Source organism: Peromyscus eremicus, chromosome 8b (assembly GCF_949786415.1).
Source record: "Peromyscus eremicus chromosome 8b, PerEre_H2_v1, whole genome shotgun sequence".
NCBI classification, from domain to species: Eukaryota; Metazoa; Chordata; class Mammalia; order Rodentia; family Cricetidae; genus Peromyscus; species Peromyscus eremicus.
Genome location: NC_081424.1, coordinates 47,029,311 through 47,057,014, shown reverse-complemented (window position 1 = coordinate 47,057,014; position 27,704 = coordinate 47,029,311). Strand labels below are relative to the sequence as shown.

At 40.5% G+C, this 27,704-nt stretch overlaps 1 protein-coding gene across 2 annotated transcripts in view; it reads left to right on the top strand.

Annotated features, from left to right (window-relative positions):
* Window positions 1-27,704, top strand: part of Katna1 (katanin catalytic subunit A1) — a 34,065-nt gene that overhangs the window by 1,601 nt on the left and 4,760 nt on the right. For both annotated transcript variants that reach the window (XM_059272772.1, XM_059272773.1), the window contains exons 2-7: window positions 7,703-7,877; window positions 10,168-10,325; window positions 12,305-12,485; window positions 18,517-18,638; window positions 21,481-21,586; window positions 23,096-23,254. In XM_059272772.1, coding sequence (XP_059128755.1) covers window positions 7,716-7,877; window positions 10,168-10,325; window positions 12,305-12,485; window positions 18,517-18,638; window positions 21,481-21,586; window positions 23,096-23,254 — 888 coding nt within the window. In that variant the 5' untranslated portion in view covers window positions 7,703-7,715. The remainder of the gene's footprint in view (window positions 1-7,702; window positions 7,878-10,167; window positions 10,326-12,304; window positions 12,486-18,516; window positions 18,639-21,480; window positions 21,587-23,095; window positions 23,255-27,704) is intronic.

The window sequence follows — 27,704 nt, the reverse complement described above, 5'->3', positions numbered from 1 at the left end:
TATTAAGGAAAGATTAGAGAATCTTGTTGAATTTATTGTATTTCTGTTTGATACAGCATATTTTTTGTTTTGTTTTTCTACTTAACTGAAAAAAAGATAGCATGTCAAATCAGTATGATCCATGTAGATGATATGATGAAGGGATTTTGTTTGTGGTGTTTCTTGATAGGGCTTGAGTGTTGCTTTTAAGTTACATTTTAGTTGTTACACTTACTAATTATACTTCGTTCAAGACAACTGAAAGTACCAATACCTGTAGAGTAGATTTTTTTTTTTTCTGAAGAGGCTCATCTTTTATTTTAGTAATGATAACTTTATTATGTTTGAGTAGTTATCATATGATTATAAAGACTAAAAAAAAAAAACTATGCCATGCTTTAATTGTTCTTCGGGGTCTGTCAGTGTTTGTGCTCATTCATGGTCATTAGTGACTATGTAAATTATCATGTAGTTATTTTCATGTTCCAGACGGAAACTTCCTGGAATTGCTTGTCTGCCTGTAGCACCTTTGAAAGTACTTTGTCAGGCAAGCCTTACAACCTGAGTTCAAATCCTGGAACCAGCTAAGGGTGGAAGGAGAAAATTGCCTCCAAGGTTGTCCTCTGAGTTCCACACTTGTCATGTTACACACACACACACACACACACACACACACAAAGTTACACACATGGTTTATTCAAATGCTTTCAGAGGGATGCTGGATAAGGTTTTTGATTTTTAATTTTTTTTCTTTTTAAAGATTTTATTTTTAATTATGTGTAAATGTGTGTGTGTGTTGGGGAATGGGCTCATATGAGTACAGGTGTCTGAGGAGTCAGGAAGAAGGTATCAGATCCTACGGAGCTGGAGTTACAGGCAGTTACTCGGTCACTTTTTTCTTTTAAATATTTTTTTATTCTTTAAAAATTCAATATATTTATACAATGTATTTTGGTCATACCCGTCCAGCACTACCTCAACTTCCCCTGGTGCCCCCATCTCCCCAACTTCAGATCCTCAGTTGTTTCTATTAATGACAGTTCTTTGGCAGCCATCCACTGCCAATAACTAATGCCTCAGGATGCAGAGGTAAACTTCCTGAAATTGCTTGTTTGTCTCTAGTATTTTTGAGGATGCTTTGTCAGGCAAATCTGACAACCTGGGTTCAAACCCTGGAACCCAGCCAAGGGTGAAAAGAGAATCCACTCCACAAGGTTGTCCTCTGACCTCCACACGTATGTGGCACTCAGTTTTTTATTCTAGTTTTTGTTTATTTTTGAAAGAGAATTTATTGCTAGTATTTGTTAGTATTTGTTTATTTGTGTGTGTATGTTTGAAACAGGCTGTCATATAGTCCAGGCTGGCTCTGTAGCCATAGATGACCTCTATATTCATTACTGCAGATATTCAGTCTACTTCTGTCTTTATCTTCAAAGAAATTCCTTACAACCTGGTGCTCCTTAAATGTTTCTAGAATGATTGACCTATGTTCATTACAGTAAAAATGGCAGTTCTCAGAAGAGCCCAGGCTAACATACCTTTAAAAATTAAATGGCTGCATGCTGGTTGACTAGATCTTAGTGCTCAGTGTTTGGATTTGTTGCCGCTTCTGGAGTTCTTTAGTTGCTGTTTTTTCCTTTCTTTCTTTCCTTTTTTTTTTTTTTTTTTTCCTAATCATACAAGTAGGGGGTGTGGGGGTTGAGGGGAAGGATGAGACAGTACTTTATCTCTCTGTGGAGGAACTGTTCTCGGTCAGATAGTAAGGTTTCCTAAAAACAGCACTAAGTTTTTTTATGTAATTAAATTTATGCTTCAATTAAAATTTCCTGTTTTTTTTTTTTTTTTTTTTTTTTAAAGATTTATTTATTTAGTATGTATACAGTGTTCTGCCTGCATATATGTCTGCAGGCCAGAAGAGGGCACCAGATCTCATTACAGATGGTTGTGAGCCACCATGTGGTTGCTGGGAATTGAACTCAGGACCTTTGGAAGAGCAAGCAGTGCTCTTAACCTCTGAGCCATCTCTCCAGCCCAAAATTTCCTGTTTTAACTTGTTCAGTTGGAATAAGTGAATTTAGTCATTGGCTCAGTTACACTCAAGTCTTATAAACAAAACAGAGCATGTTGGGTAATTAAAGGAAGGGCTTAGGGGAGAGGAAGCAGCAGATTGTTTAACAACTAAGATTCTGAATCTTGAGGCAACGTTTTTTTTTGAACCGGTAGGTAGTATTTACAATTAATAGTAACTATTTAGTTAAAATGTTGTCTATTAGCTTTTTTCCCTCTACATAAACTCTTCTCCTTAAATACTTCCAGGTACTATGCTAGATAAACCCAGTTTCTTTTCTCCTACAGTAGAATCTCAGCAATGATTAGGGAAATTGAAGAATTTCATAAATACAAGTGTTAATATTCTGGCTTAGGGGGCTGGAGAGATGACTCAGTGGTTAAGAGCACTGACTGCTCTTCCAGAGGACCTGGGTTGGTTCAATTCCTAGCACTCACATGGCAGCTCACAACTGTCTCTAACTCCAATTCCAGGGGGATCTGACATCCTCACACAGACATACATGTAGGCAAAACACCAATGCACATAAAAATTACCAAAAATAGTCTGGCTTAGACATTGCTGCAGTAATAGAAAATGGTGACTTTTGTCTGACATTTAGTGAAATAAGGGTGCTTTGGCAGTATGTGTGTAAACATTGTTTTCTTTGATAGCCAAGGACTTTGCATATTATATGTTAATGTGGCCTTGGGTTGACTTTCTATTGTCTGTTAGAAAATATCAAGCTGGGCATGGTAACTCACACCTGTAATCTCAGCATTTGAGAGGCTGAGCAAGAGAACTACTGTGGGTTCTAGGTCAACCTGAGCTAGTGTGAAACCCAGCCACTCCCTCTCCCTTAGGAAAAGAAAGAAAAATAGTTGGCTTGAAAGGAATGTTATCTGACTAGAAAGAGAAATTCAAAACAGTATACAGGTGAAGAAGGCTAAGAGTAACTGAGCCCTGAACCATGATCTCCCTCTCCCCCAAATAGAGAGACTTATCTAAGGCCATGGGGATCAGCTGCACACTTCCAGAGCAGGCCAGGTTCCTCTCTTCTGATGCTGCTGCCCAGACTAGGCATCACTGTAGGGCAAAGATGGTTTCAGAGCAGAAATAATCATGCAGGAATCAAATTTACGTGGAGAGATGGCTACTCTTGCAGAGGACCCAAGGTTCAATTTCCCGCACCCACACGGCTGCTTACAAGCCTCTGCATCATCCGTGTCAGGGACTGTCATGCCTTCCTGTGTCCTCTGTGGGCACTGCATGCACATGGTGCACATACATCCAGGCAAAACACCCAAATACAAAAAGTAAAAATTCAAAAAATGAATGAAATAGTAGTCCCAGCTTGGTGGGTTGAATTGAGGGTCAAGGAATATGAGTCTTGGGGATCAGAAGCTAGACCAAGGGAAAAGGGTTTTGTAGTTAACACAACACTAGCAGCAGTCATCATATTCAAAGGTATTTTGAAATCTGTGTGCAAGCATGTCCTGGGTGCTGAGGGTATAGCAGGTAACAAAGGTGGAGTCTCTGCTATGGAGTTTTCTTAAGGTGAAACGTCAGTGGTTACCACTTCCAGCAGTCATTATTTATGTTGTGGGATTTTTTTCTTTTTCTTTAGGACCTTAGGTGCTGGGTCTTGAGTTATTGATTAGGTGGCCTAACCTCAATTCAAACCTATATTGTTATGTACTCATAAGTTACTGCATAGCTTAGTGTTAAAACACACACTTACCTCACAGTTGCTCTGGGTCAGGAACGTGTGGCTTTGTGGATGCCTCTGATTCAGTCTTCCGCCAAGCTGTAATGAAGATGTCATCCAGGACTGCAGTCATCTTAAGACAACCAAAGGAGGATTCAAGCTAATTCATGTGGTTGTTAACTGGATTCAGGGCCGTGTGGGTTCTTAGTGTGAGAACCTCAGTTCATCACTAATTGCTGCTCTGGGACCTCCCTCATTTCTTTGTGGTGTGAGCCTCTTCACAGAGGACCTTGCCCCATAATTAATAGCTGGTTTTCCTTTGAGTAGATAAGCAAGAGACAGTGAGTAGGATGGAAGTCACAGTTTAATTCCAGGATGCATCATTTTGCTTACTTAAGAGCACAAATTTAAGGTCTCATGTAGCCTAGGCTGGCTTCAGGCTCAGTACACAACTGAGAATGGCTTTGACCTTCCAAGTGCTAGGATTACAGGTGTGTGCCCCCGTACCTGATTCTTCGATTCACATTTCTCTCCTTACCCTCTTTACATTGGTACATTCCACATACATTCTTAGTTATGCATGTATATTTTTAAATGAATGTTTATGCAGCATAGGTAATTTTTACTTTAATCAAATGACATTCAAATTAGACATTGTTCTATGTCTAAGATTTTTGTTTCCCAGCCCTTTATTTTTGATGATCTATTCATGTTGCTGTTTATAAAGTTGTTCATTGCTCCATGTACTATATATTTACTATGTTCTTTACCATAGTTTCCTAGCAGAACAGATTGTCTCCAACTTTTTTATAGTGTTTTATATTTGAATATATGAATTATATATAATACGGGTTGACATTTTCATACATACACGTAATATATTTTGATTATGTTCTCCCTGCCTCCCAATTTCTTGATAATTCAAATAGTTCTATCATTAACATCCAGAACCAAGTCCCTTTATGAATCTTTGTGAGGCTTTCTGTGGAGTCTTTTATAACATTTCTACACAGGGCTATTATACATTATACATATAAAAGATAATCCCTAAGTATTGCCTGATTGTTCTCCAAAATGAGTATGCAACTTTATTCTCACAAATTGTGAGGGTTCATCTCTCCTCAAAGCTATACTCATGTTTAGTGTTATTGAACCTGCTTTTTTTTGTTGTTTTTGTTTTTCTTTTTTCTTTTGTTTTTTTCAAGACAGGGTTTCTCTATGTAGTTTTGGTGCCTGTCCTGGATCTCTGAGATGTAGACCAGGCTGGCTTCGAACTCACAGAGATCTGCCTGTCTCTGCCTCCCGAGTGCTGGGATTAAAGGCGTGTATCACCAATGCCCAGCTGTTTTTGTTTTTCAAGACAGGGTTTTTTTGTGGTGTAGCCCTGGCTGTCCTAGAACTCACTCTGTAGAACAGGCTGGCCTCAAATTTAGAGATCTGCCCCCCTCTGTCTCCTGAGTGCTGAGATTTTAGACGTGGGCTATCACCCCCAGCTTATGTTTTTAAAAAGATAAATTTATTTTTATTTATGTATGTAGGTGTGAGTTTATGTATACACTGCAGGCAGATGTCCATGGAGGCAAGAAAATGTTGGAATCCTGAACTGGAGTTCGAGGCAGTTGTCAGTCAGTGTGCTTACCCACTGAGCCATGCTCTAACCCTGTAGTTATCCATTACTGCCCAGGAGCTCCATTTGGATATTCTACTGATGCACATAAGAAGTACAAAGTCATTTCATTTTTCTCCTACTTCTCCCTCCTCTCACTTTTCCTCTTCTCCTTCACGGTCACCTTTGTGTTCCCCTGAGCCTAAAGTGCCGACACTGTGGCCTAGGGGACTCCCAAGCAGCCAGCTGTTCTTTCCCCACAGTGGTGCAGATTTGCTTCTCTGTTCTTGTGGCCACTGCCCCCATCCAAATCATTGCCCACTCAGAACATGCAGATTCTTCCAGCGTTCATCCTCACTGTTATCTGTACTTCACAGAATAGTGGTCATTGTCACCATTAACAAAGCTGACATTTATCAAGTGCCTACTTCTGATTTAATTATGTCCATCTCCACATATCTCTATCTTACTAAATGCAGATAGTTTGGGTTCTCATGTGCAGAAACTGTTATTGAAGACATACTTTTCTGCTGAGTAATAAGACCAGCCATTCCAGGCTTCCAGCTCGGGATCCTCCTTGCTTGTGCCCCAAGTACTGGAGTTAGAAGCCTGAGCTGTCATGCCTGGCACCAAGTTACATTTTTTTTTTTTTTGGTTTTTCGAGACAGGGTTTCTCTGTGTAGCTTTGCGCCTTTCCTGGGACTCACTTGGTAGTCCAGGCTGGCCTCGAACTCACAGAGATCCGCCTGCCTCTGCCTCCTGAGTGAGTGCTGGGATTAAAGGCGTGCACCACCACCGCCCGGCTAAGTTACATATTTTTATTTACTTATTTCGTCCTGGGGATTGAGTGCAAGACCTCTTGCATGCTAGCCAAGTGCTCCACCATAGAGCTATATCCCCAGCACCCACTTCCTTTTTACAATGTTTGCTCAGAGCCACGGTTCGACTGAGCTGATCAGGCTGACTTTGAACTTGCTGTGTATCCCAGGCTGGCTTCAAACCTGTGATGCTACTGCTTCAGCTTCCAAGTAACTAGGATTACAGGCATCCACCACTGTACCTGCCTAGTTATTTATTTATTTTTTTAATTAGTTTTGTAACCCTTGGAAGTAGTTTCTATCCCAGTTAAAAATTTAACAATTGAAATAGAGTGAGATCCAGGACAGATAGGGCTACACAGAAAAACCCTGTCTTGGGGCGGGGCAGGGGGGAGGGGAAAGAATTCTAACCAAGGTTTTTCTAACTTCAAAACACATATACTATCTGATTATTTGTAATTTTTTCCAAAACTATGCTTAGCAGTGAGCATTACTTGTGCAGAGTTTATGAAAACATATGTCATGTGCTGAAGATACAGCTCTACATCTTTCACATGTATATCTTGCTCTCAGAGAACTTAGTCTAGTAGAGATAAATGTAGAGTAACTAGATAACTGTCATGAGATGAAAATTCCAGTAAAATGCCAGAGGACCTACATGGTGAACATTTATTTTGAGCTGAGGTGGACAACCTAAGAAGTAATGTCTGAGCTAGCCTTTATGGTGGTCTTAGCTTTGGAAACTAAAATCATGCATGCTTGTATATACGTATGAGTTTTATTTTTGATGGTAGTGTAATTTGAAGCCAAGGCCTTGTCTTGGGTGTGCTTTACATCTAAACTGTATCCCTAGCCCAAGTTGTTTATGTATCTGTGTAGCACTGAGCATTGAACCAAGGGCCTTATGCATGGTAGGCAAGCAGTCTAGCACTGAGCTAAACTGTTATCTCCAAGTCCCAAGATGTTTCTTTAAGGATGGAAACTATAGGAGTCAATGTGGAGATGATGTCACATGTGTTACCATAAACTTAATTTTTAGAATTATTTGTTCAGACTGGAAAGATGGCTCAGTGGTTAAGAGCACTGGCTGTTTTCCCAGAGGACCTAGATTCATTTCTTAGCACCCACACTGTGGCTCACAACTGTCTCTAACTCCAATCTCAGAGTATCAACACCTTCTTCTGGTCTCTGCACACACTCCACACATATGGTTTATAGACATACATACAGACAAAATACTCATACATATAAAATAAATGAATTATTAAAAGTTTGTTATTTTGTCGGAGTTGGGGCAGATGTGCATTGTGGTGTGTGAACATGTGCAGATGGAGGTCAGGACAGCCTTGTGGACTTGGTTTTCTTGTTTCCCCTTTATTTGGGTTCATTGGATTAAGGCTGGGTCAGTCATCTACTGAATGGTCTCACTGATCCTGTTGTAAACTTCCTTAGTAAAGGAGTCCTGGGAAGTATGTTTTTAAGAAACTTTGTACTTATTTTTAAGAGATGTATAACATGAAAATGTTTCTTGTTTCTTTCCTTAGCTTACATGTGAGCATGAGTCTTCTCATGATTAGTGAGAATGTAAAATTGGCTCGTGAATATGCATTGCTGGGAAACTATGACTCTGCAATGGTCTATTATCAGGGAGTTCTTGACCAAATGAACAAGTATCTGTACTCAGTCAAAGATACATACCTCCAGCAGAAATGGCAACAGGTAAGAATCATGGCTGCTGTGCTTAATACTCAGAAAATTTAGATTGACTTTGAGTGCTGTACATACATCAGAGAGTATAGGTTTTTTGAGACAAAGTTTCTTTGTATAGCCTTGGATGTCCTAGAACTAGCTCTGTAGACCAGGCTAGAGCCAAAACTCACAGCTGTTCTAAAGTGTACGTTGGCGTTCTGAGTAAGTAGGCTCTAATGCCAGTGAACCAAGGGCAAGCAGGCCGAGAGCAAAAGCTTTTCTTCCTTGTCCTTTATATAGGCTGCAACAAGAATGTACGGCCCAGATTTAGGGTGTGTCTTCTCACCTCAAATAATCCAGTTACCTAAAAATCCCCAACAGGTGTGCCCAATGACTTGGGTTTTTAGTTAACTCCAGATGTAGTCAAGTTGACAACCAAGAATAGCCATCACTGTGAGCAACAGCACTTTTACCATCAACAGTATTATGACCTCTGCTTCATTATTCTAATTATTGTAATTTAATCATAGTTTTTAAGTAGTAGTCTTTTTCTTTTCTTTTTTCCTTTTTTGGAGACAGGGTCTAACTCTGTGGCCCTGGCTGTCTTGGAATTTGCTGTGTGGACTATGATGGTCTCATACTCAATCCTCCTATCTCTACCTGTCCAGACCTAGGATTAATGGCCTGCACCACTATACCCAAGCCCTGCAGTTGATTTTATAATGACATTGCTGTAATGCAAATGACAGCAAATTCTTGCAGAACCTTATTTCTTATAAAACTTTACATAAAGCTGATCTATTTGAATCCCATTTAAGGAATTTTAGATACCGAGGATGGAAGAAAATATAGTTGGAAACCATGGAACTCATAAGATCTAGTCCAGGGCAGCATTTACCAAAGTTTAACTGTCATAATAGAACATTACAGAAATTAGTGATCCTTTGAATTGAATTTGTTGTGAAATATTACTTCCTGGCTGCTGTTTTAATACCACATTTCTCTGTAACACTGGAGAGAAGTAGCCTTTTTTTGTAAAAGAACTTTTCCTTAAATCTGACTGTCCATATTTATGTTACTAAGAGGGGAACATACTTTAAAAGTATATAAATCAAGCCTTTAATCCCAGCACTTGGGAGGCAGAGGCAGGTGGATTTCTGTGAGTTCGAGACCAGCCTGGTCTACAGAGTGAGTTCCAGGACAGCCAGAGCTGTTATACAGAGAAACCCTGTCTCAAAAAACAAAACAAAAAACCCCCTCAAAACCAAAATATACATACATACACACACACACACACACACACACACACACACATATGTATATCATTTAATGTATAGTTCAGTATAAAGTTTTTAATACATTAAAAATACATTTTAATACATTAAAACTTTATGCTATTAACACTCAGTAGTATTAAATATATTCAGAGTGTTGGATGACCATTACCCCATATAATGGAAGTTGATCGTGGTTTTAAAAGTTAACTAAGCCTAGTATGGTGATGCACACCTGCAATCCTAGCATGTTGGAGGCTCAGGTAGGAGGATTGTGACTTTGAGGCCACTGTACAATACTAATGGAACCTTGTTTAAAAATCAAAATCAGTTACTGGGTGGTGGTGGTGCAGGCCTTTAATCCCAGCAGTTGGGAGGCAGAGGTCAGCCTCATCTACAGAGCGAGTTCCAGGACATCTGGAACTGTTACATAGAGAAACCTTGTCTTGGAAAACCAACAAAACAAAACACCAAAATCAGTTAATTAAATAGCATAAAACCGTCATTAAAGGGCAACTTGCAAAAGTTTTGTTTTTGTCAAACTTGAAAGTTGCAGCTAACCTTTCAGTTGTTATACAATCTGAATAAGAATTATGTGGGTATCAATTTAATTAGCCAGGATTTGTTTTAAAATATTTATTTTAATTTTATGTGTGTAAGTGTTTTGCCTGCATGTATGGCAGTGCACAAGGTGAATGCACTGCCCATGGAGGCCAGAAGAGGACATCAGATCCCTTGGAACTGGAGTTACATGTGGCTGTGAGCTGCCATGTGGATTCTGAGAATGAAACCCAGGTCCCCTGGAAGAGCAGCCTCTTACCCTCTGAGACACTTCTCCAGCCCCTTTGCTACCATTTTTAATCATTTTTTGACTTAGTTTTGGAATTGAAACAAGAAAATTAATTATTGTAATTTTATAAAGATGTTTGATGTAGTTTGCTTACTATCATATCAAAGTGGAAGCTGCTAAATTTAGTTTGGGCAGTGATTATTTAAAGAAATTTTCTTTAAGTCATATTCTCAGTTATATTTTTCTTTGAAACCAGGTTTGGCAGGAAATAAATGTGGAAGCTAAGCATGTTAAGGATATCATGAAAACACTTGAGAGCTTTAAACTGGACAGCACTCCTTTAAAAGCTGCGCAGCACGAGCTTCCGGCTTCTGAAGGAGAAGTGTGGTCTTTGCCTGTACCTGTTGAACGAAGGTAAGTGGAGACTTTTTAAGAAGACTAGCCCAGAAGCTGATAGCCTTAGCCTTGGTCCTTATCTATCAGATGGAATGGGTTGCTGGAATGTGCAGTTGAGGGATGTGCGGGAAGTTTGTACTAAAATATCCTTTTCGAATTGTTAAATGTGTATCATGTCTAGGTGGAAATTAGAACTAGGGGTGCATGGGCTGAAAGTAGCTGACTTAGCTTACATACTGAGGACATCTGGGAACGGGAGTCTTTCCCACTCTTTGTAGCTGCTGAAAAATCATGTATGCTGTTTGCAACTCAGATTTTTCATATGTAAATTGAGGGATTCAGACTGGCAGGCTTTGGAGCCCGCTTGGCTCTAGTTGGCATTTACTCCCAGCTTTCTACTACCAGTAGACGGCAAATGAATAATCAACAATGTGCCACGTGGTGGTGGTGTCTTTAATCTCAGCACTAGGGAGGCAGAGACAGGCAGATCTCATGAGTTCAAGGCCAGCCTGGTCTACAGAATGAGTTCCAAGACAGCCAGGGCTACACAGAGAAACTCTGTCTTGAAAACAACAACAAAACAAAACAAAAACAACAAGCAAACAAACAAAAAACCAAACAAGTAAAGTGCATTGATTTTAGGTAACATAGTTTCTTTGTGTTGAAGTATACCCTAAGGCACTTAAGAATAAGGCCCTTTCCTTCTGTTCTTTTTGGGTTTTGTATGCTTTTATTCATCCACATAAATAAAGCACCACTAAATATGGAGGTCTAAATTCTGCCACTGAAATCAAAATGAAACAAGGGAGTTACATATGAGGCTGAGGCACCTTCCATGAGTTTTTGTAATTTCCACCGGGGTTTATTTTTATTTACCTATTTTATATGTATGGATGTTTTGTCTGTATGGTTTTTTTTTTTTTTTTGGTTTTTCGAGACAGGGTTTCTCTGTGTAGCTTTGCGCCTTTCCTGGGACTCACTTGGTAGCTCAGGCTGGCCTCGAACTCACAGAGATCCGCCTGGCTCTGCCTCCCGAGTGCTGGGATTAAAGGCGTGCGCCACCACCGCCCGGCGTGTTTTGTCTGTATGTGTATGTGTATACCAACTGTGTGCCTGGTGCCTGCAGAGGCTAGAAGCGGGCATTGGATCCTGGAGCTGGAGTCACAGGCAGTGGTGAGCTGCTGTGTGTATCCTGGGAACTGAGAATCCAGGTCCTCAACAAGAGCTGCTGCAACTGCTCTTAATTGCTAAGCCATCTCTTCAACCACCACCTTTTCCTTTCCTCTTTCTTTCTCCTTCTCTTTCTCTTTCTTTTTCATTTTCTTGGTTTTTTGTTTTGTTTTGTTTTTTTGTTTTTTTTTTGTTTTTTTTTTTTTCTTTTTTGAACAGGGTCTTACTATGTACCCTTGCCCTTGGACTTGCTATGTATATCTGGCCTCTAACTCACAGTGGTCCACATGCCTCTGTCTTTCAAATGCTGGGATTAAAGCTCATGTACCATCATACCCAGCTTTCATCCTAGTCTTTTAGAATGAGGAAATTATTAAAACCTTCAGCTAACCAACAAGAATTATAATATATTCTAAGTAAAATCACACTGAATTGCATGTGTAGCTCTGGGTAGAAGAAATCTTAACATCTGCACTGCATTTTGGTTCTTCTGATAAAGCACTGTTCTCTGATAACTGCTCTTTTTTCACTTTCCAGCAATCAGGCTTATTTTTTTTTATTCTCTTTGTGGTACAGTAATGTCCTAAGTATAAGTGACTTTTGCTTCCTTAATTGTTTCTAAAATATGACAGTACTGCATTCCTGTCATTGGCCATAGCAGCCATGTCAGGTTTAAATGGTAGATCCTGGGTTTCAGCATCCTGAAGTTTGTTATCCCGATATGTGCTCAGTTTCTATGTTGACTTCCTTAGTTCTCTTCATTAGCTGGGCGTGTGCCCTGCTCCCTTAGGAACTGACTGTGGTTTTCATGACCTTGTGTTGTTTAGACCCTCACCAGGACCTCGGAAACGCCAGTCTACTCAGTACAATGACCCTAAACCACAAAGTAACCGGCCAGGCACAGTCGTCAGAGCTCATCGTCCATCTGCACAGAATCTTCACAATGACCGGGGGAAGGCTGTTCGTAGTCGTGATAAGAAAGAGCAGAATAAAGGAAGAGAGGAAAAGGTAAATGGTGTGGCCTTCAAAAGTGAAAGTTGGAGCTGGGGAGATGGCTTGCTGGTTAAAGTGCTGCTCTTCCTAAGTTTGATCCCCAGCACCTCCATCAGGGAGCTCACACCCTCCTCTACCTCCAGCTCCAGGGACTCCCACCCCCTCTTCTGGTCTCTGCAGGCGGCTGGCTGCACACATGCGGCATACGTAAACACATGCACACCAACAGAAAGTGACAAGAATTTTTTTTAATTATTTATTTTTATTGTGTTTGCATTGGTGTTTTACCTGCATGTATGTCTGTGTGAGGGTGTCAAGATCTTGGAGTTACAGACAGTTGTGAGCTGCCATGTGGGTGCTGGGAATGGAACTGGGTCCTTTGGAAAAGCAGTTGGTGCTCTTAAACACTGAGCCATCTCTCCAGCTCAAGTGACAAGAATTTTAGAAGATTATTTTATGTATATGGATGTTTTGTCTGCATGATCATTTGCATACCAGAAGAGAGCACTGGATCCCATAGGACTACAGTTGTAAGGGCCATGTGGGTGCTGGGAATTGAGCTCAGAACTTCTGGAAGAGAAGCCAGTGCTCCTAACTGCCGAGGGTTCTCTCCAGCCCCCTCAAAACAAAATGTTTGTTTGTTTGTTTTTGTTTTTCAAGACAGGATTTCTCTGTGTAACAGTCCTGGCTGTCCTGGAACTCACTTTTTAGACCAGACTGGCCTTGAACTCACAGAGATCTGCCTGCCCCTGCCTCTGGAGTGTTGGGATCAAAGGTGTGCACCTCCACTGCTTGGCAAAACAAAATGTTTTTAAGTGAGTCAGTTCTTAACCTTAGAAATCAGGATTTGAAACAGTGGGGACACCATGCTTCTTGATTTGCCATGGCTGCTACAGAATCTTGGCTGTACATGTTGGGTTTCCTTCACCAGTCAGGAAAAATTTGGTTGTCATTTGGGTTTGGGGGGGGGGGGTGTCCTTTTAAAAAAAAATTGAAGCCAGGTATGGTGGCACATGCCTTTAATTCTAGCACTCAGGAGTCAGAGGCTGGTGGATCTTTCTGAGTTCTAGGCCAGCCTGGTCTACAAAGTGAGTTTCAGGCCAGCCAAGACTATATAGCGAGACCCTATCTGAACTCCCTCTCAAAAAAATTGTGTGTGTGTGTGTATGTGTGTGTGTGTGTGTGTGTGTGTGTGTACGTGTACATGTACATGTGCTGTATCACACATGTAGAGGTTAGAGTCTCTTCTCTTCTTCCACATGAATCCCAAGGAATCAAGCTCAAGTTGTTAGACTTAAAGTGCATTTACCGCCCTGTTCCTCCAGGAGTTTTTGGATTTTCTCCTTGGTTTCTTCAGTGACCCCCTGATCACTCAGGGGTGCATTGCTGGATTTCCATCTGTAGTTTCTGTGGTTTCTCTTGTTACTGACCTCTTGTTTTATTCCATTACGATTTGTGAAGACACAGAAAGTGTATTCATTCTCTTGTGTTGTCATGACTTGACTTGCGGCCAGGAGTGTGTCTGTGTTGTTGAGAGTTCTGTAGGCTGCGGTTGTTGAGTGGTTTTCTTGTTGTTGTTAAGCCCATTTGATCAATGTAGTTTAACTATGAAGATTTTGGTGGTGGTAGTGGTTTTGTTATTGAGAAGGGGTCTCATGTAGCCTAGGCTGCCCTTGAACTCCTGATCTTCCTGCCTCCACCTCCCAAGTGCTGGGGCTATAGGTGTGTACTACCACACCAGCTAAATGTAAAGTATTTCTTTATTTGGGCCTGCAAAGATGACTCAGCAGATGAAGAGCTTGACAGCTTGACAACCTGAGTTTGATCCCAGAACCTCTAAGAAGGCGGAGGAAAAGAACTGACGTAACAGAATTGTTCTTTGACCTCCACATGCACACCATGACATACATGCAAACATGTCATACATACACACAGTGACCATAGGGTTTTTTTTCTTCAGCTGTATATTGCTGAGAGTGAAGCATTGAAGTCACTTGCTGTGTCTCTGGTCCTGTGTGTTCAATAGTGTTTCTTTCATGAAATAGATAAGCCAGGATTTGATATATATCTGTCTCTAATTCCATCTTTTTACACTTTATTAATAGTTTATAACCATTCTCTCTCTGATGTCTGCTTTTTTGAGGACAAGAATTCTGCCCTTGAGTGTTTTCTGCTTCCACTTTCTTCCTTCATAGTTTCTAACCTTTGCCTTTCCATATGTGTGTGTCTTTCCGTATGTGTGTGTCTTTACCAGTGACATGCATCTTTCGAAGACAGGTCATTGGATCTTGTGTTTTGATCCAGTCTTCTAGTCTGCATCCTTTTTTGTTGTTGTTGTTTTGAGACAGGGTTTCTCTGTGTAGCCCTGGCTGTCCTGGAACTAGCTCTGTAGACCAGGATGGTCTCGAACTCACAGAGATCTGCCTGCCTGTGCCTTTTTAGTGCTGGGATTAAAGGTGTGTGTCAGCACCATCTGGCTTAGTCTGCATCTTTTAATTAGAGCTGGAACCCTTGACTTTTAGATTCATTATTTTGAGATATTGGCCGATTGCTGTCATTGTGTCGATTGCTTCCTGGTTTATTCAGTTAGTGCTCATATTGACCTCCATTCATCCTACGGTTCACTGGTTTACAGAGCTGTACCTGTGTCAATTACTTTCCTTGTTGTAACAAAAGCAATTTAAGGGAAGAAGTGTTTTATTTTGGCTTGAAATTTGGAGGGTCCATCATTGGGGAAGGTGTGAAGGCAGGAATGAGGCTGCTGTTTAGAGTGTACCACTCAGAAGCAGAGAGGGATGAGTGCCAGCACTCATCTCCCTGTCTCTTTTTATCCCACAGTAGGGTGGGCCTTCCCACTTCATTTACATAGTCCAGACAGGCATGCCCAGAAAGTGGTCTCCATGACGATTCTAAGTGCCATCCAGGTGACTATGGAGATCGACCATCACAGACACATTTGATTCTGTTCCTTGTGAAACTCATTCTGTGCCAGGCTTTTTCTTTTTGGGCCACCAACCAGCTCCCAAGTATGACACAGAGACTTCTTATTACTTTTGAATACTCAGCTTAGCTTAGGCTCGTTTCTGACTAGCTCTTTTAACTTAAATTAACCTGTTTCTTGTAGTTGGTTTTTTTTTTACTCTTTACTCTTTTGGGGGGCCTGCCACCCAGATCCCAAATAAATACACAGAGACTTTTTCTTACTTATAAATGCCTGGCCTTAGCTTGGCTTGTTTCTAGCCAGCTTTTCTTAACTTAAATTTATCCTATCTTTTGCCTCTGGGCTTTTATCTTACTCTATTCTGTATACCTCTCTTTACTTCTTACTCCATGGCTTGCTGTGTAGCTGGGTGGCTGGACCCTGGTGTTCTCCTCTCCTCCTTTTCTCACTCTTCAATCTCTCTTCCCAGATTTCTCCTATTTATTCTCTCTGCCTGCCAGCCCTGCCTTATCCTTTCTCCTGCCTAGCTATTAGCTATTCAGGTCTTTATTAGACCATCAGGTGTTTTAGCCAGGCAAAGTAACACAGGTTCACAGAGTTAAAACAATGCAACATTAAAGAATGCAACACATCTTTACATCAATAAACAAATGTTCCACAGCATAAACTAATGTAACACATCTTCAACTAATATTCCACAACAGTTTATCTATCTATCTTTTGCCTCAGGGCTTTTGACTTTTCTTCCTTCTTCTGAATATCTTACTTTCACTGCTTCTCATGTGTAGATGGCTGGTGGCTGTCTGGCTTCTTGCACTGGGCCTTTCCCTCTCTTTCTCTCTTCTTCTCTTGTTCCTTTTTCTCTCAAGCCTAGACTCCTCCTCCTATTTATTCTCTCTGCCTGCCAGCCTCGCATATCCGCTCTCTGCCTATTGGCTGTTCAGCTCTTTATTAGACCAATCAGGTGCCTTAGGCAGGCAAGGTGAAACAGACGCAACACCTCTTTACATAATTAAACAAATGCAGTATAAAGAAAAGTAACACCCCTTTGCACAGCTAAAGTAATATTCTGCAGCATAAATGTAAGACATCTTTGCCTAGTTATAATATTCCACAGCACCCCTCTTTCCTGTGCTGCTGTTGGGGTTGTTTTTCTTCCTCTCTGTATAAGATTCCTTAAAGTGTTTTGTATAATGCTGACAAATTGTCACGAATTGTTTTAATTCATACTCATCATGGAAAGTTTTTATTTCTCCATCAAATTTTAAACCTCTCTCTGGTGGATATAATACTCTTGGTCTGGCAGTTGTTTTCTGTACTTGAAGTGTGTCCAATGCTTTCCTACATTTTAGGTTTCTGATGTGAGATCTGATGGGTTTGCCTTTGTAAGTATGGTGGAACACCTGTGCCCCTTCCTCCCAGGTTTTAATATTGTTTCTTTGTCCTGTAGTTTTAAATATTTGCTTAGATACTAAATAATATGTCTTATAAAAAGTCTTTCTGGTCATATCTGTTTGGGGTTCTGAATGCCATATTTTTCCTTAGTGCTGAGAAGTTTCATTGAAGAGGTTTTTCCATGCCTTTAACTTTTGTGATGAATGAGACTTAGCCATTAGTGGACAAACCATCTCTTCAGCCAGATAACCTTACACTTTAGCTTAGCTTTTTATTCTGTCCCATGGAGTCTTACCTTTAGTTTTTGAGCATGTGCCAGAGTTCTTCAAACTTGTGATCATGCTTATTTTTGTGTGTGTGGTAGTTGTTGTCTGAAAATAGTATCCATTTTATCTTTTACCCTGATATTCTTATGGTTGATTTAATCTATGAGTGATGCTTTTCAGTGAGTGGTTGTTGGTGGTGGCTTGTGTGTGTGTGTGTGTGTGTGTGTGTGTGTGTGTGTGTGTGTGTGTGTTTTGTATTGTTTTTCCAGACAGGTTCTCTCTGTGTAGCTGTAGCTACCCTGGATCTCACGCTGTAGATCAGACTGGCCTTGAACTCACAGAGATCCACCTGCCTCTGCCTCCCGAGTACTGGGTTTAAAGGAATGCACCACTACTATTTGGCTTGTTGTTTTTAACAAATGACTCATTTCTAACATTTATTTTTTCAGAATCTCAATTTTCATGTTGAACATTCCTGGTTGAATTTCTCATCATGTTGTCCATTTCCTTATTTAGGTTCTGAATTGATTATCTTACTTTACATGCCACATGTTTGAGCCCTTTTTGAAGCTGTAATTTTTTTTTTAAGTGGACATGCTTTGAGATTTTTTTCTTTAACATTTTGTGTGTGTGTGTGTGTGTGTGTGTGTGTGTGTGTGAGAGAGAGAGAGAGAGAGAGAGAGAGAGAGAGAGAGAGAGAGAGAGAAGTGATTTACTGATAGTCATTTTATGACTTCTGAGTACAGAAGTGTTCTATATCTCTTTATTCTTCCTATTTGCAATTATAAACATTTCTTTGTATTAATTTACAACTACATTAGACTGTTGTAATTTTTGCTTTTGCTGTCCAGTGTAATTAGAAAATGAGGGGAAATAAAACCTGTCATAGTTACATAGTTCCATGTATTGTTTCCTGACTTGTCCGTGTTTCAAGGTTGATAAAGTTCTGTTAGTTTTTTTCTTATCTAAGGGTTGGTTCTTTTGTTTTTGTGTTTTAGTGAAGGTGGTTTTGGTTTGGTTTGAATTGGTGAGGTGATCTCACAGTCTCCTTGTCTCTAATTCTCAAGTGCTAGGATTCTAGGCATGTGCTCCCATGCCTGTCTCTGAGAATGCCTTGATATCTTCTTCATTTCTGGAGGATATTATGCTGGAAGGATTCTGGGTTTTCTTTGTGCACTTAGAAAATGCTATATCACTTCCTTCTGGCCTCTTTGGTTTCTGGAAGGAATCCACTTTGATTAGGATGGTTTTCCTTGGCTAGTGGTGGTAATACTCATGATTTGGGAAGCAGGAGGCTCAGAAGTTTGACTCATGTTGGGTTTACACCAGGAGACCATTCAATAAACAAAATCACTTTGGTCTGATTGTTGTTTCTGATTCACAGAAACAAAATATAAATTTTTGGTCAATTAAAAGCTCTTCTGTTTTTTATCTCCTCATGTAGAACAAATCACCTGCTGCAGTTACAGAACCAGAGGCAAATAAATTTGATAGCACTGGATATGACAAGGACTTAGTGGAAGCTTTGGAAAGAGATATAATTTCTCAAAATCCCAATGTTCGGTGGTAAGTCACATCACAAGATAATTGAGCTGATGATAGTTCTGGAAACAGAAAATGGAGAAAATGTGAGCATGTGCTAAAGATCTGCTTTGAGGACAGACTAGGGTATGCAGTGTAAGCAGACATCCAGTGAACAACTGTATTTCCATTCAGGCTGTACCAGTATGTTGTCTTGAGATTTGTATTTTTGTTTGTTGTGAGACAGGGTTCCCTGTAGAGCAGACTGGCTTCAAACTGGCTGTGTAGCCATCATGGCATTGAACTTCATTCTCTTACCTGAGCGCTGAGATGACAGACACATTACCGTGACCAATTTACATGGTGATGGTGAGGACTCCAGGGCTTGTGCCTGCTAGACAAGTATTAAACCAACTGAGCTACATTACCCAGACTTTAGTTTGGAGTTTTTTGTATTTTGCATTTCTAAGTTTATTATTTTATATGGATGGGTGTTTTGCCTGTGCCCTATGTGTGCAGTGACTATGTGTGCAGTGACAGAAGAAGGCATCATATTCCTAGGAACTGGAGTTACAGATGCTTGTGAGCTGCATTGTGGCAGCTGGGAATCAAACCTGGCACTCTGTGAGAGCAGCCAATGCCCTTACCCACTGAACCATCTCTCCAGCTTCTTTGTGTGTGTGTGTGTGTGTGTGTGTGTGTGTGTGATACTAGGTATTGAACACAGGGTCTCATAATTTGAGGCGAGTTCTCTGCCAACTGAATATCTCCAGTTCCTTGAGATTCTTTTAAATTAATAAGTCATGTACAGAGTGGGACCAAGAACACAGATTTCATCTTTTGGGCTCTCTTCTAATGTTGAAAAGGTTGAGGTTTTGTTTTTGTTGCTTATTTAGTTGTTTTAAACTTTTATTATTGCTGGGTAGTGATGGCACATGCCTCTAATCCCAGCACCCAGGAAGCAGAGGTAGGTGGAGCTCTGTGAGTTCAAGGCCAGTGTGGTCCATAGAGCAGTTCCAGGACAGCCAGGGCTACAGAAAGAAACCTTGTCTCAAAAAAATCCAAAACACTAACAAAAAAGCTATCATTATTGTGTGTGTGTGTGTGACGGGGTGGAGCATGCACTGTGACACAGATTGGAGATCAGAGGACAACTTTGTGAACTCTGTTCTCTCCCATGTTTCTGTGGGTTCTGAGGATCAGGTCCTCAGTCCTGTTCAGTAACCACTTTACACACTGAGCCAGCTCGCTAGCCCTAGGTGGAGATTTTTATGAATGCATCTTGTTTATGTCTATAGCTTATGTTAGATATTGCTTTTATTTGCTATTAGTGCAAGATTCTCAACTTTATTTATATCTAGTAAAGGATGTATACCTTTTTACAGTTTGTTATAAAAGCTCACTTTTACACAAGTTATATTCTGGCACATACTTTTAATTAAAATATAGATGATTAATAGGTATTTTTAGAATATTTAAAAATTTCTAGTAATTGATATTCATCAATAAAAATATTTTCATAATAAAATTGCTACATACACTAGTAGTACTGGTAGGTATTCTAGTGACTGGGGAGAACTTCATAATGATGTTGATGTTATATATATATTTAGTTTTTCCGAGATTGGGTTTCTCTGTGTAGCCCTGGCTGTTCTGAAACTCGCTCTATAGACCAGGCTGGCCTTGAAGTCACAGAGATCCACCTGCCTCTGCCTCATGAGTGCTGGGATTAAAGGCTTACGCCAACACCACCCGGCTTGTTGATGTTCTTTTAACGTTGGTGTCTGCCTCTTAGTAAAGTTGGAAGCATAGCAGCTGTATTTGCTGTGTACCCTGTTTATTCTTTTTTTAATGGCCATTCTTCTAAGCCATTCAAGTTATGGGATATACGATAAGTTGCTGTCAGTGATAATGCATGTTCAGCATCCCTAATATGAAAAATCAGAAATCCAAAAATTCACCAAGATCCACATTTTTTTTTAATAATTTACTTTTATTTTATGTGAGTTGGTGTTTTGCCTGCATGTGTGTCTATGTGAGGGTGTCAGATTCCCTGGAACTGGAGTTACAGACAGTTGTGAGCTGCCATGTGGGTGCTGGGAATTGAACCTGGGTCCTCTGGAAGAGCAGCCAGTGCTCTTAACTGCTGACCCATTTCTCCAGTTCCCTCTAATTTTTGTTTGTTTGATTGTTTTCCTTTGTTTTTCAAGACAGGGTTTCTTTGTGTAGCCCTGGCTGTCATGGAACTAGCTCTTAGACCAGGATGGCACCAAACCCAGAGATCCACCTGCCTCTGCCTCTTTGAGTGCTAGGATTAAAGGTGTGCTCCAGTACTGCCTGGTTATTGGATATATTTTCAAGTATAGAGTTAAATGACTTTCTTCTGTGGGAAGAGGCTTCCTCCTCCGTGCTGGCTTACATCATTCTTTTTTCCAGACTAGGGCCTTGAGCCACATTTATTTAAGCAAGCAAATAAATTATCCTTAGAAAGTTGGAGAGTTTTAGATGAGATTAATCTGAACGGATTTTGGATTAGAGAATGCTTAAGTGGTGAAGTGTATGCAAACATACATGTGTATGGTTCCAAGCTTTTTAGTTAAGGAAATGCTTTAACCTTGACTTAGGTCGTATCGCATCACGAATTTTACACTAGCTTGGCAGCATAGAGAATGAATGAATGAGATCTATGCTCTCCTAATTTTAACTGAAAACCGTTATTACCAAGAACTAAAACCAAAGATTATCCTCTATGTATACTGATTGGTGTGTAAGACTGAGCATTTTGTCTGTGGCATAAAATCCTGTGCAGATGATGGTTTCCAGGGTGATGATTATAGGATTGGATATATAATCTAAGGGTTGGCTGATAAAGTATCTTTTCTTTCAGGGATGATATTGCTGATTTAGTAGAAGCTAAAAAGTTGCTTAAGGAAGCAGTGGTGTTACCAATGTGGATGCCAGAATTCTTTAAGGGCATTAGGAGACCATGGAAAGTAAGTTTGTACCCTTAGGCATTGTCTGAGTAAATGGCAGTGCTGCTATGATGAGCCATTACTTACTCATATTGGAAAAAGTGGAATAAGGAAAAACTTTTTTTTTTTTTTTTTTTTTTTTTGGTTTTTTGAGACAGGGCTTCTCTGTGGAGCTTTGTGCCTTTCCTGGATCTCACTCTGTAGACCAGGCTGGCCTCGAACTCACAAAGATCCACCTGCCTCTAGGAAAAATTTTAAACCAGGTGTAATAGCTCAAGTCTGTAATCCCAGCACTCAGGAAATGTAGGCAGGTAAGCCTGGGCTACATACTGAGTTCCAGGACAGCCTGGATTAGAGTAAGACCCTATCTCGGAAAAAAGAAAAAGTTTATGTTGTATTATTCAGAATTTTGTTTTGACCAAACCAATGCATGGTTCTCAGAGTAAAAAGTACACATAGCACACTTAGAATGATCTTCTGTTTGCACACATGACCCAGCTGGCAAACACATTTCATTTGTCGCATCGCATAATTTGTCATAGCAATATTTTTATCTGATAATGGCATTTTTTGAAAATTCTGGGATATATATATGAGCTGTTTAAAAGAATGTGGGTTAAGAGTAAACATCTGCTTCTTTAAAATGCGAATTATTAATAGTTAACCTTTTTGTAATGATTAATAAATTAATAATTATTTGTTTTCCTTTTTCTTAACTGAGTTCCAAACTTTTGGTTTTTCGAGACAGGGTTCTCTGTGTAACAGCCCTGGCTGTCCTGAAACTCTGTAGACCAGGCTAGCCTCGAACTTACAGAGATCCGCCTGCCTCTGCCTCCCAAGGGCTAGGATTAAAGGCGTGAGGCACTATTGCCCAATAAGTTCCAAACTTTTAATGTGATTATCTTCCCTCTTGTGCCAGGTATTTGTGCCAGGAGTGATGGCATATACTTCTTTTTTTATTTAAAAATTTTTTTAAAATTCATTTTACATACCAACCACAGATCCTCTCCTCATTCCTCCTCTCTCTCTTCCCACTCCACACCACTACCTTCCTCTCCGGCCTACCACCCCCCCCACCCCACCCCCCCCAAACCCCGGCACTTTTAATCCCAGCACTTGGAAGACAGAGATAGGTGGAGCTCTGTGAGTGTGAGGCCAGCCTGGTCTACAGAGTGAGTTCCGGGCCAGCCAGTACTAAATGAATGAGACCCTGTATCAAAAAATAAATAAGTAAAACTTTGTTATGAAATAGCATTCCTTTTTCTCTTTGCTCTTTGTCTCAGTGTCCCATATAAATTTAGTGAAATTTGATACTTAGTATTATTTGTTAGAACAAGGGCAGCTACAGGACAGGAGGTGTCCCCTGATAGTCCCACGACTCCAGAGAGGAGAGCAGGAGGAACACTGGAGCCCAGGAGGTCAGGGCTCTGTTTCTGCTTATCCTCCTCAAAAGACAAAAATGGGGAGGAAGTAGCAATGGCGGTGAAGTCTTTGCTAACGCTGTTGATTGTACTCTGTTCGCTCCTACAGGGAGTACTGATGGTTGGCCCACCTGGCACTGGAAAGACCCTCCTTGCTAAAGCAGTTGCTACAGAATGCAAGACAACATTCTTCAATGTCTCTTCATCAACCCTGACTTCCAAATACAGAGGAGAGTCTGAGAAGCTTGTTCGTCTTCTGTTTGAAATGGTAATGTTTGAGAGAGCTCTCACAGAGCTTTCTCCATTATGTAGATAGGAAACATGAGTGACTTGGGTTTCCGTTGATCTCCTTTCCTCCAGAGGTGGAGCCACGTGTGCTGGTTCCTGAGCATCTGTCCACTATGGCATTAGCATTACTAATGTGCTGTAAGAGTCTAAAGTAATTATAATTAGTTGGTTTGTTTTAAATTTTATTATTATTGTACACACACACACACACACACACACACACACACAAACACACATATTCGTGATGGGCCATAGTGCATACCACCACATTCAAGTGGACATCAGAGGGCAGTTTTGTGAAGCAGTTCTCTCCACCCTTATGTGCAACAAGTGCTCTTATCTGCTGGAACCATCTTGCCAGCTTCATAATTACGTTTGTTAAACAGCATGCTTAGTTATGACTTGATTAAGTGCTGTATTTAACAAGCCAAAGATGTAGACTCTTAAGCAGCCATGGAATTTAGATCACCTCCAACCTGTCTGCTCTGCCAATGACCTTGAGTTTAAGATTAATTTTACTTTAATTGTGTGCATTTGTGTATGTCTGTGTGAGGGTTTACATACACGAGTGCAGATGCGTGTGGAGGGCAGAAGGGGTGCTGAATCTCCTGTAGCTGAGTTACAGGTGTTTGTTTTAGGAGTGACCTCTTGTAGGTGCAGGGAACTAAACTCCAGTTGTCTAACAACGGTTGTCCGGTAACAACTCTTAACCAGTGTTTTGCCTGTGCACCAGAACAGGGCGCCAGATCTCATTGTAGATGGTAGTGAGCCACTATGTGGTTGCTGGGAATTGAACTCATGACCTCTGGAAGAACAGCCAGTGCTCTTAACCTCTGAGCCATCTGTCCAGCCCCATCTTTTTTTCTATATTTCATTCTTTTGGCAGAGTATTTATTAAGGTTGTTTAATGTACAATTTTTTTTTAATTTTTTGGTTTTTTGAGACAGGTTTTCTCTGTGTAGCCCTGGCTGTCCTGGGCCAGGCTGGCCTCAATCTCAGAGATTTACCTGCCTCTGCCTCCCGAGTGCAGGGATTAAAGGCGTGTGTCACCACCACTTGGCCTAATATACAATTTTCATTTGTCATTTTGAAAGTCATTTATCATAAAGATATTATAAAGATAATTCTTTGGTCTGGTGACAAACAGCAGCCACAGTGATTACTCTGTGTCTCCACATTGGATAAATTCCTTTTTTTTTCTTGAGATACAGGCTGTCTTCTATATTTGTGAGGTAATTATTATTTCTGCAGTGTCTGTTGGCCCCCGATGCATCAACAAATCAAGGCATATACTTACTTTAAAATACTATGAAGCCAGGTGTGGTGGTGCACGCCTTTAATCCTAGCACTCAAGAGGCAGAAAGAGATGAATCTCTATGCGTTTGAGGCCAGCCTGGTCTACATAGTGAATTCCACAATAACCAGAGTGACATAGTGAGATCCTCTCACCAGATAATAATAGTAAGTGAATACTAAAAAATTGAAATGCAGTGAGATTACAGAAGAGTGAGGATAGCCCTGCTGATCTCAAATCATCTGAGGCACCAAATTTATCATACTTCCATCTTTGCACACATAAACTCATGCCCGCGTGCACACACACAGTTTACCTCTGTGATATCAGAAAGTCAACTGATACAAGGAAGTTGCTTAATACAAATCTTAACTCATTGGAGCTTAATATTACCTGTTTAAAAATTATTGGGAGACACATACATACATACATACATACATACATACATACATACATACATAAACACACAAACACACACATATATTTAATTAATTTTATTTTTTCCCTCTGAGACGGGATTTCTCTGTGTAGTCCTGGCTGTCCTGGAACTCGCTTTGTAGACCAGGCTGGCCTTGAACTCGGAAATCCATCAGTCTCTGCCTCCCAGGTGCTGGGATTAAAGGCATGTGCCACCACTGCCCAGCTTTTGGATATGCTTTTAAGTATAGAGCTTTATACTGATGTAAACTAATTTATTCTGTGGGAAGAGGCTTCCTCCTAATGCTGGCTTCCATCATTCTTTTCTCCAAACCCAGGGCCTTGAGTTTGCTCTCTACTTGTAGCCCCACAGTGGTTTTCCTACTGAGGTTTACAGAGGCATACAAAAAAGCAGTTCTTTACTGGCTTTCCTGGAGCTGCCTGGGAGAACCTTAACCATCATTCAATAAATCCCTTTGCATCTACAGGAATATGCTACTTGAGTGACAAGTGAACACTGGCTGAGTCACAAGGCAGTGCCTGTAGTTTGGAGTTCCTTCTCTTGTAATCCTGAGTCAGGGGCCATATTTCACATGGACTCCCTTCCTCAAAAACCTAAAACTTCTGCCTCTCCTACAGCTTGAGAGGATGTTTTTTCCTTCATTTTGTATTAAGAGATGGGGTCTTGGCTATATTGTTCTGGCTAGCTTAAAATTCACAGCAATCCTCCTACCTCATCTGAATGACGAGATTATAGGCATGTGCCACCATGCCAGGTAGATGGTACTTCTTTGAACATGTTCTGATTTCCCCGGAATCTCTCAGAGTGAATGTTGTACAGTGCTTAAGTCCTATGTTCTAATTAATTAGTTGACTTAGTTTTTTGAGACAGGATCTCATGTATCATTGGGTGGCTGACATTGAACTTCTGATGCTTCAGTCAAGGCCTATTATTTATTCTTTGAGGCTTTCATACAGTATATTTTTATACTTTTTCCTGTCTTCCAACTTCTCCCAGGTTTCCAGGTTTCCCCCCTTCCCACCCACCCAATTTCATATTCTTTCTTTCTCATTTCAAAAAACTTAAACTATTTTCTCCTTTATGGGTGTTTTGTCTGCATATATGTCCTATGTACCATGAGCATGCAGTACCCGAGGAGGCCAGAAGAGGATGTCACATTCCCTGGGATTCGGGCTATAGACTATTCTGAGCCATGTAAGTGCTAGGAATTGAACCCAGGTCTTCTAGAAGAGAAATTGGTGTCCTCAACCACTGATCCATCTCTCCAGTACCCTTTCTCTCTTAAAAAAAAAAAAAGAAAGAAAGCCACTAAAAACATGGAGTCTGATTGGTGTTGGCCAACTACTCCTGAGCGTGGGGTGAGACTTTCCTTCTCTTTGGTTGAGAATTTGTCTGGAAGTTAAAATCTATATTTTTCTTTTGTGTGTATGGGTGCTTTGCCTGAAAGTGTGTATGTGCACCCATGTGCATGTCTTGTGCCCAACGAGGCAAGGAGAATCCATCAGATCCCCGGAACTGGAGTAGATAATGTTGTGAGCTGCCCTGTGGGTGACTGAATAGAACTAGCGTTCCTAACTGCTGTGCCATCTCTTCAGCCCCTAAAGGCCTGTATTTTAAATAAGACCATTTAAGTCTAATGAAAATGTCCATGATTTTTCATATGACATTAAAAAAAAGTAATTGTCTAGTTTGTTGTTTTATTTTAAACTTGAGCAGAAAGTGTGCTCTATAGGGCTTATTTAAAGTTACTTTCCCAGTTATTAGGCCTACTGAGAGCCTTAGTTCAGACATCCTTAGAGATCTTTCTGATCTCAGCACTCTACTGTGGCTAGCTTTGACTTTGGGCAGGCCCATGGGGTGACTGAGGTAAGACGTATAAGCCAGAGAAATGCATCCTCACTTCAGTTCTTGAAGCAGAAGTCCATGGGTCAGCATTTGGTCTTGAGTCACATGCTTGTGCCTGAAGCCATTATCTGTTAGAAGGAGGGATGTGATGAGCTGTGTCTGAATGGTCCCTGGGTTGGATTCTTGTAATGGTGGGATGTTACCAACAGTGATTACACCGGACAGAGTTTTCCCTTACCAAAAGGCACATCGAAGATTTCTTCACAGTGTCCTCCCAAGCCAAGCAAAACCAGTTTGGCATGTGTCTTGTAGCTTCTGCTTGAAACAGACCACTCTGACTCAGTGCTTGAGAAGAATCAGAAATGATGGTTTTTGCTTGGTGTGACAACATACAGAATGAAGTTTACTTCTTGTTGATGTGCTTAAACACAACAATAAACATTGACTCTTTTAATGGTTTACTTAGAAGCATTAAAATATACTTCATGTAAAAAGTGAATTTTTTTGGATACCTTATTTATTTTTATTTTTATGTGCATTGGTGTTTTGCCTGCATGAATATCTGTGTGAGGGTGTCCAATACCCTGGAGACAGTTATAAGCAGTTGTAAGCTGCCATGTAGGTACTGGGAATTGAACTTAGGTCTTCTAGAAGAACAGCCAGTGCTCTTAACCGCTGAGACATCTCTCTAGCCCCTTTAAAAAATTTTTTTTAGTTTTTTTTAGTTTTTTTTTTTTTTTTAATGTGTGTTAGTGTTTTTGCCTGCATGTATGTCTATGTGAGGGTATCGGATCCCCTGGAATTAGAGTTACAGACAGCTGTGAGCTATCATGTGGGTGCTGGGAATTGAAC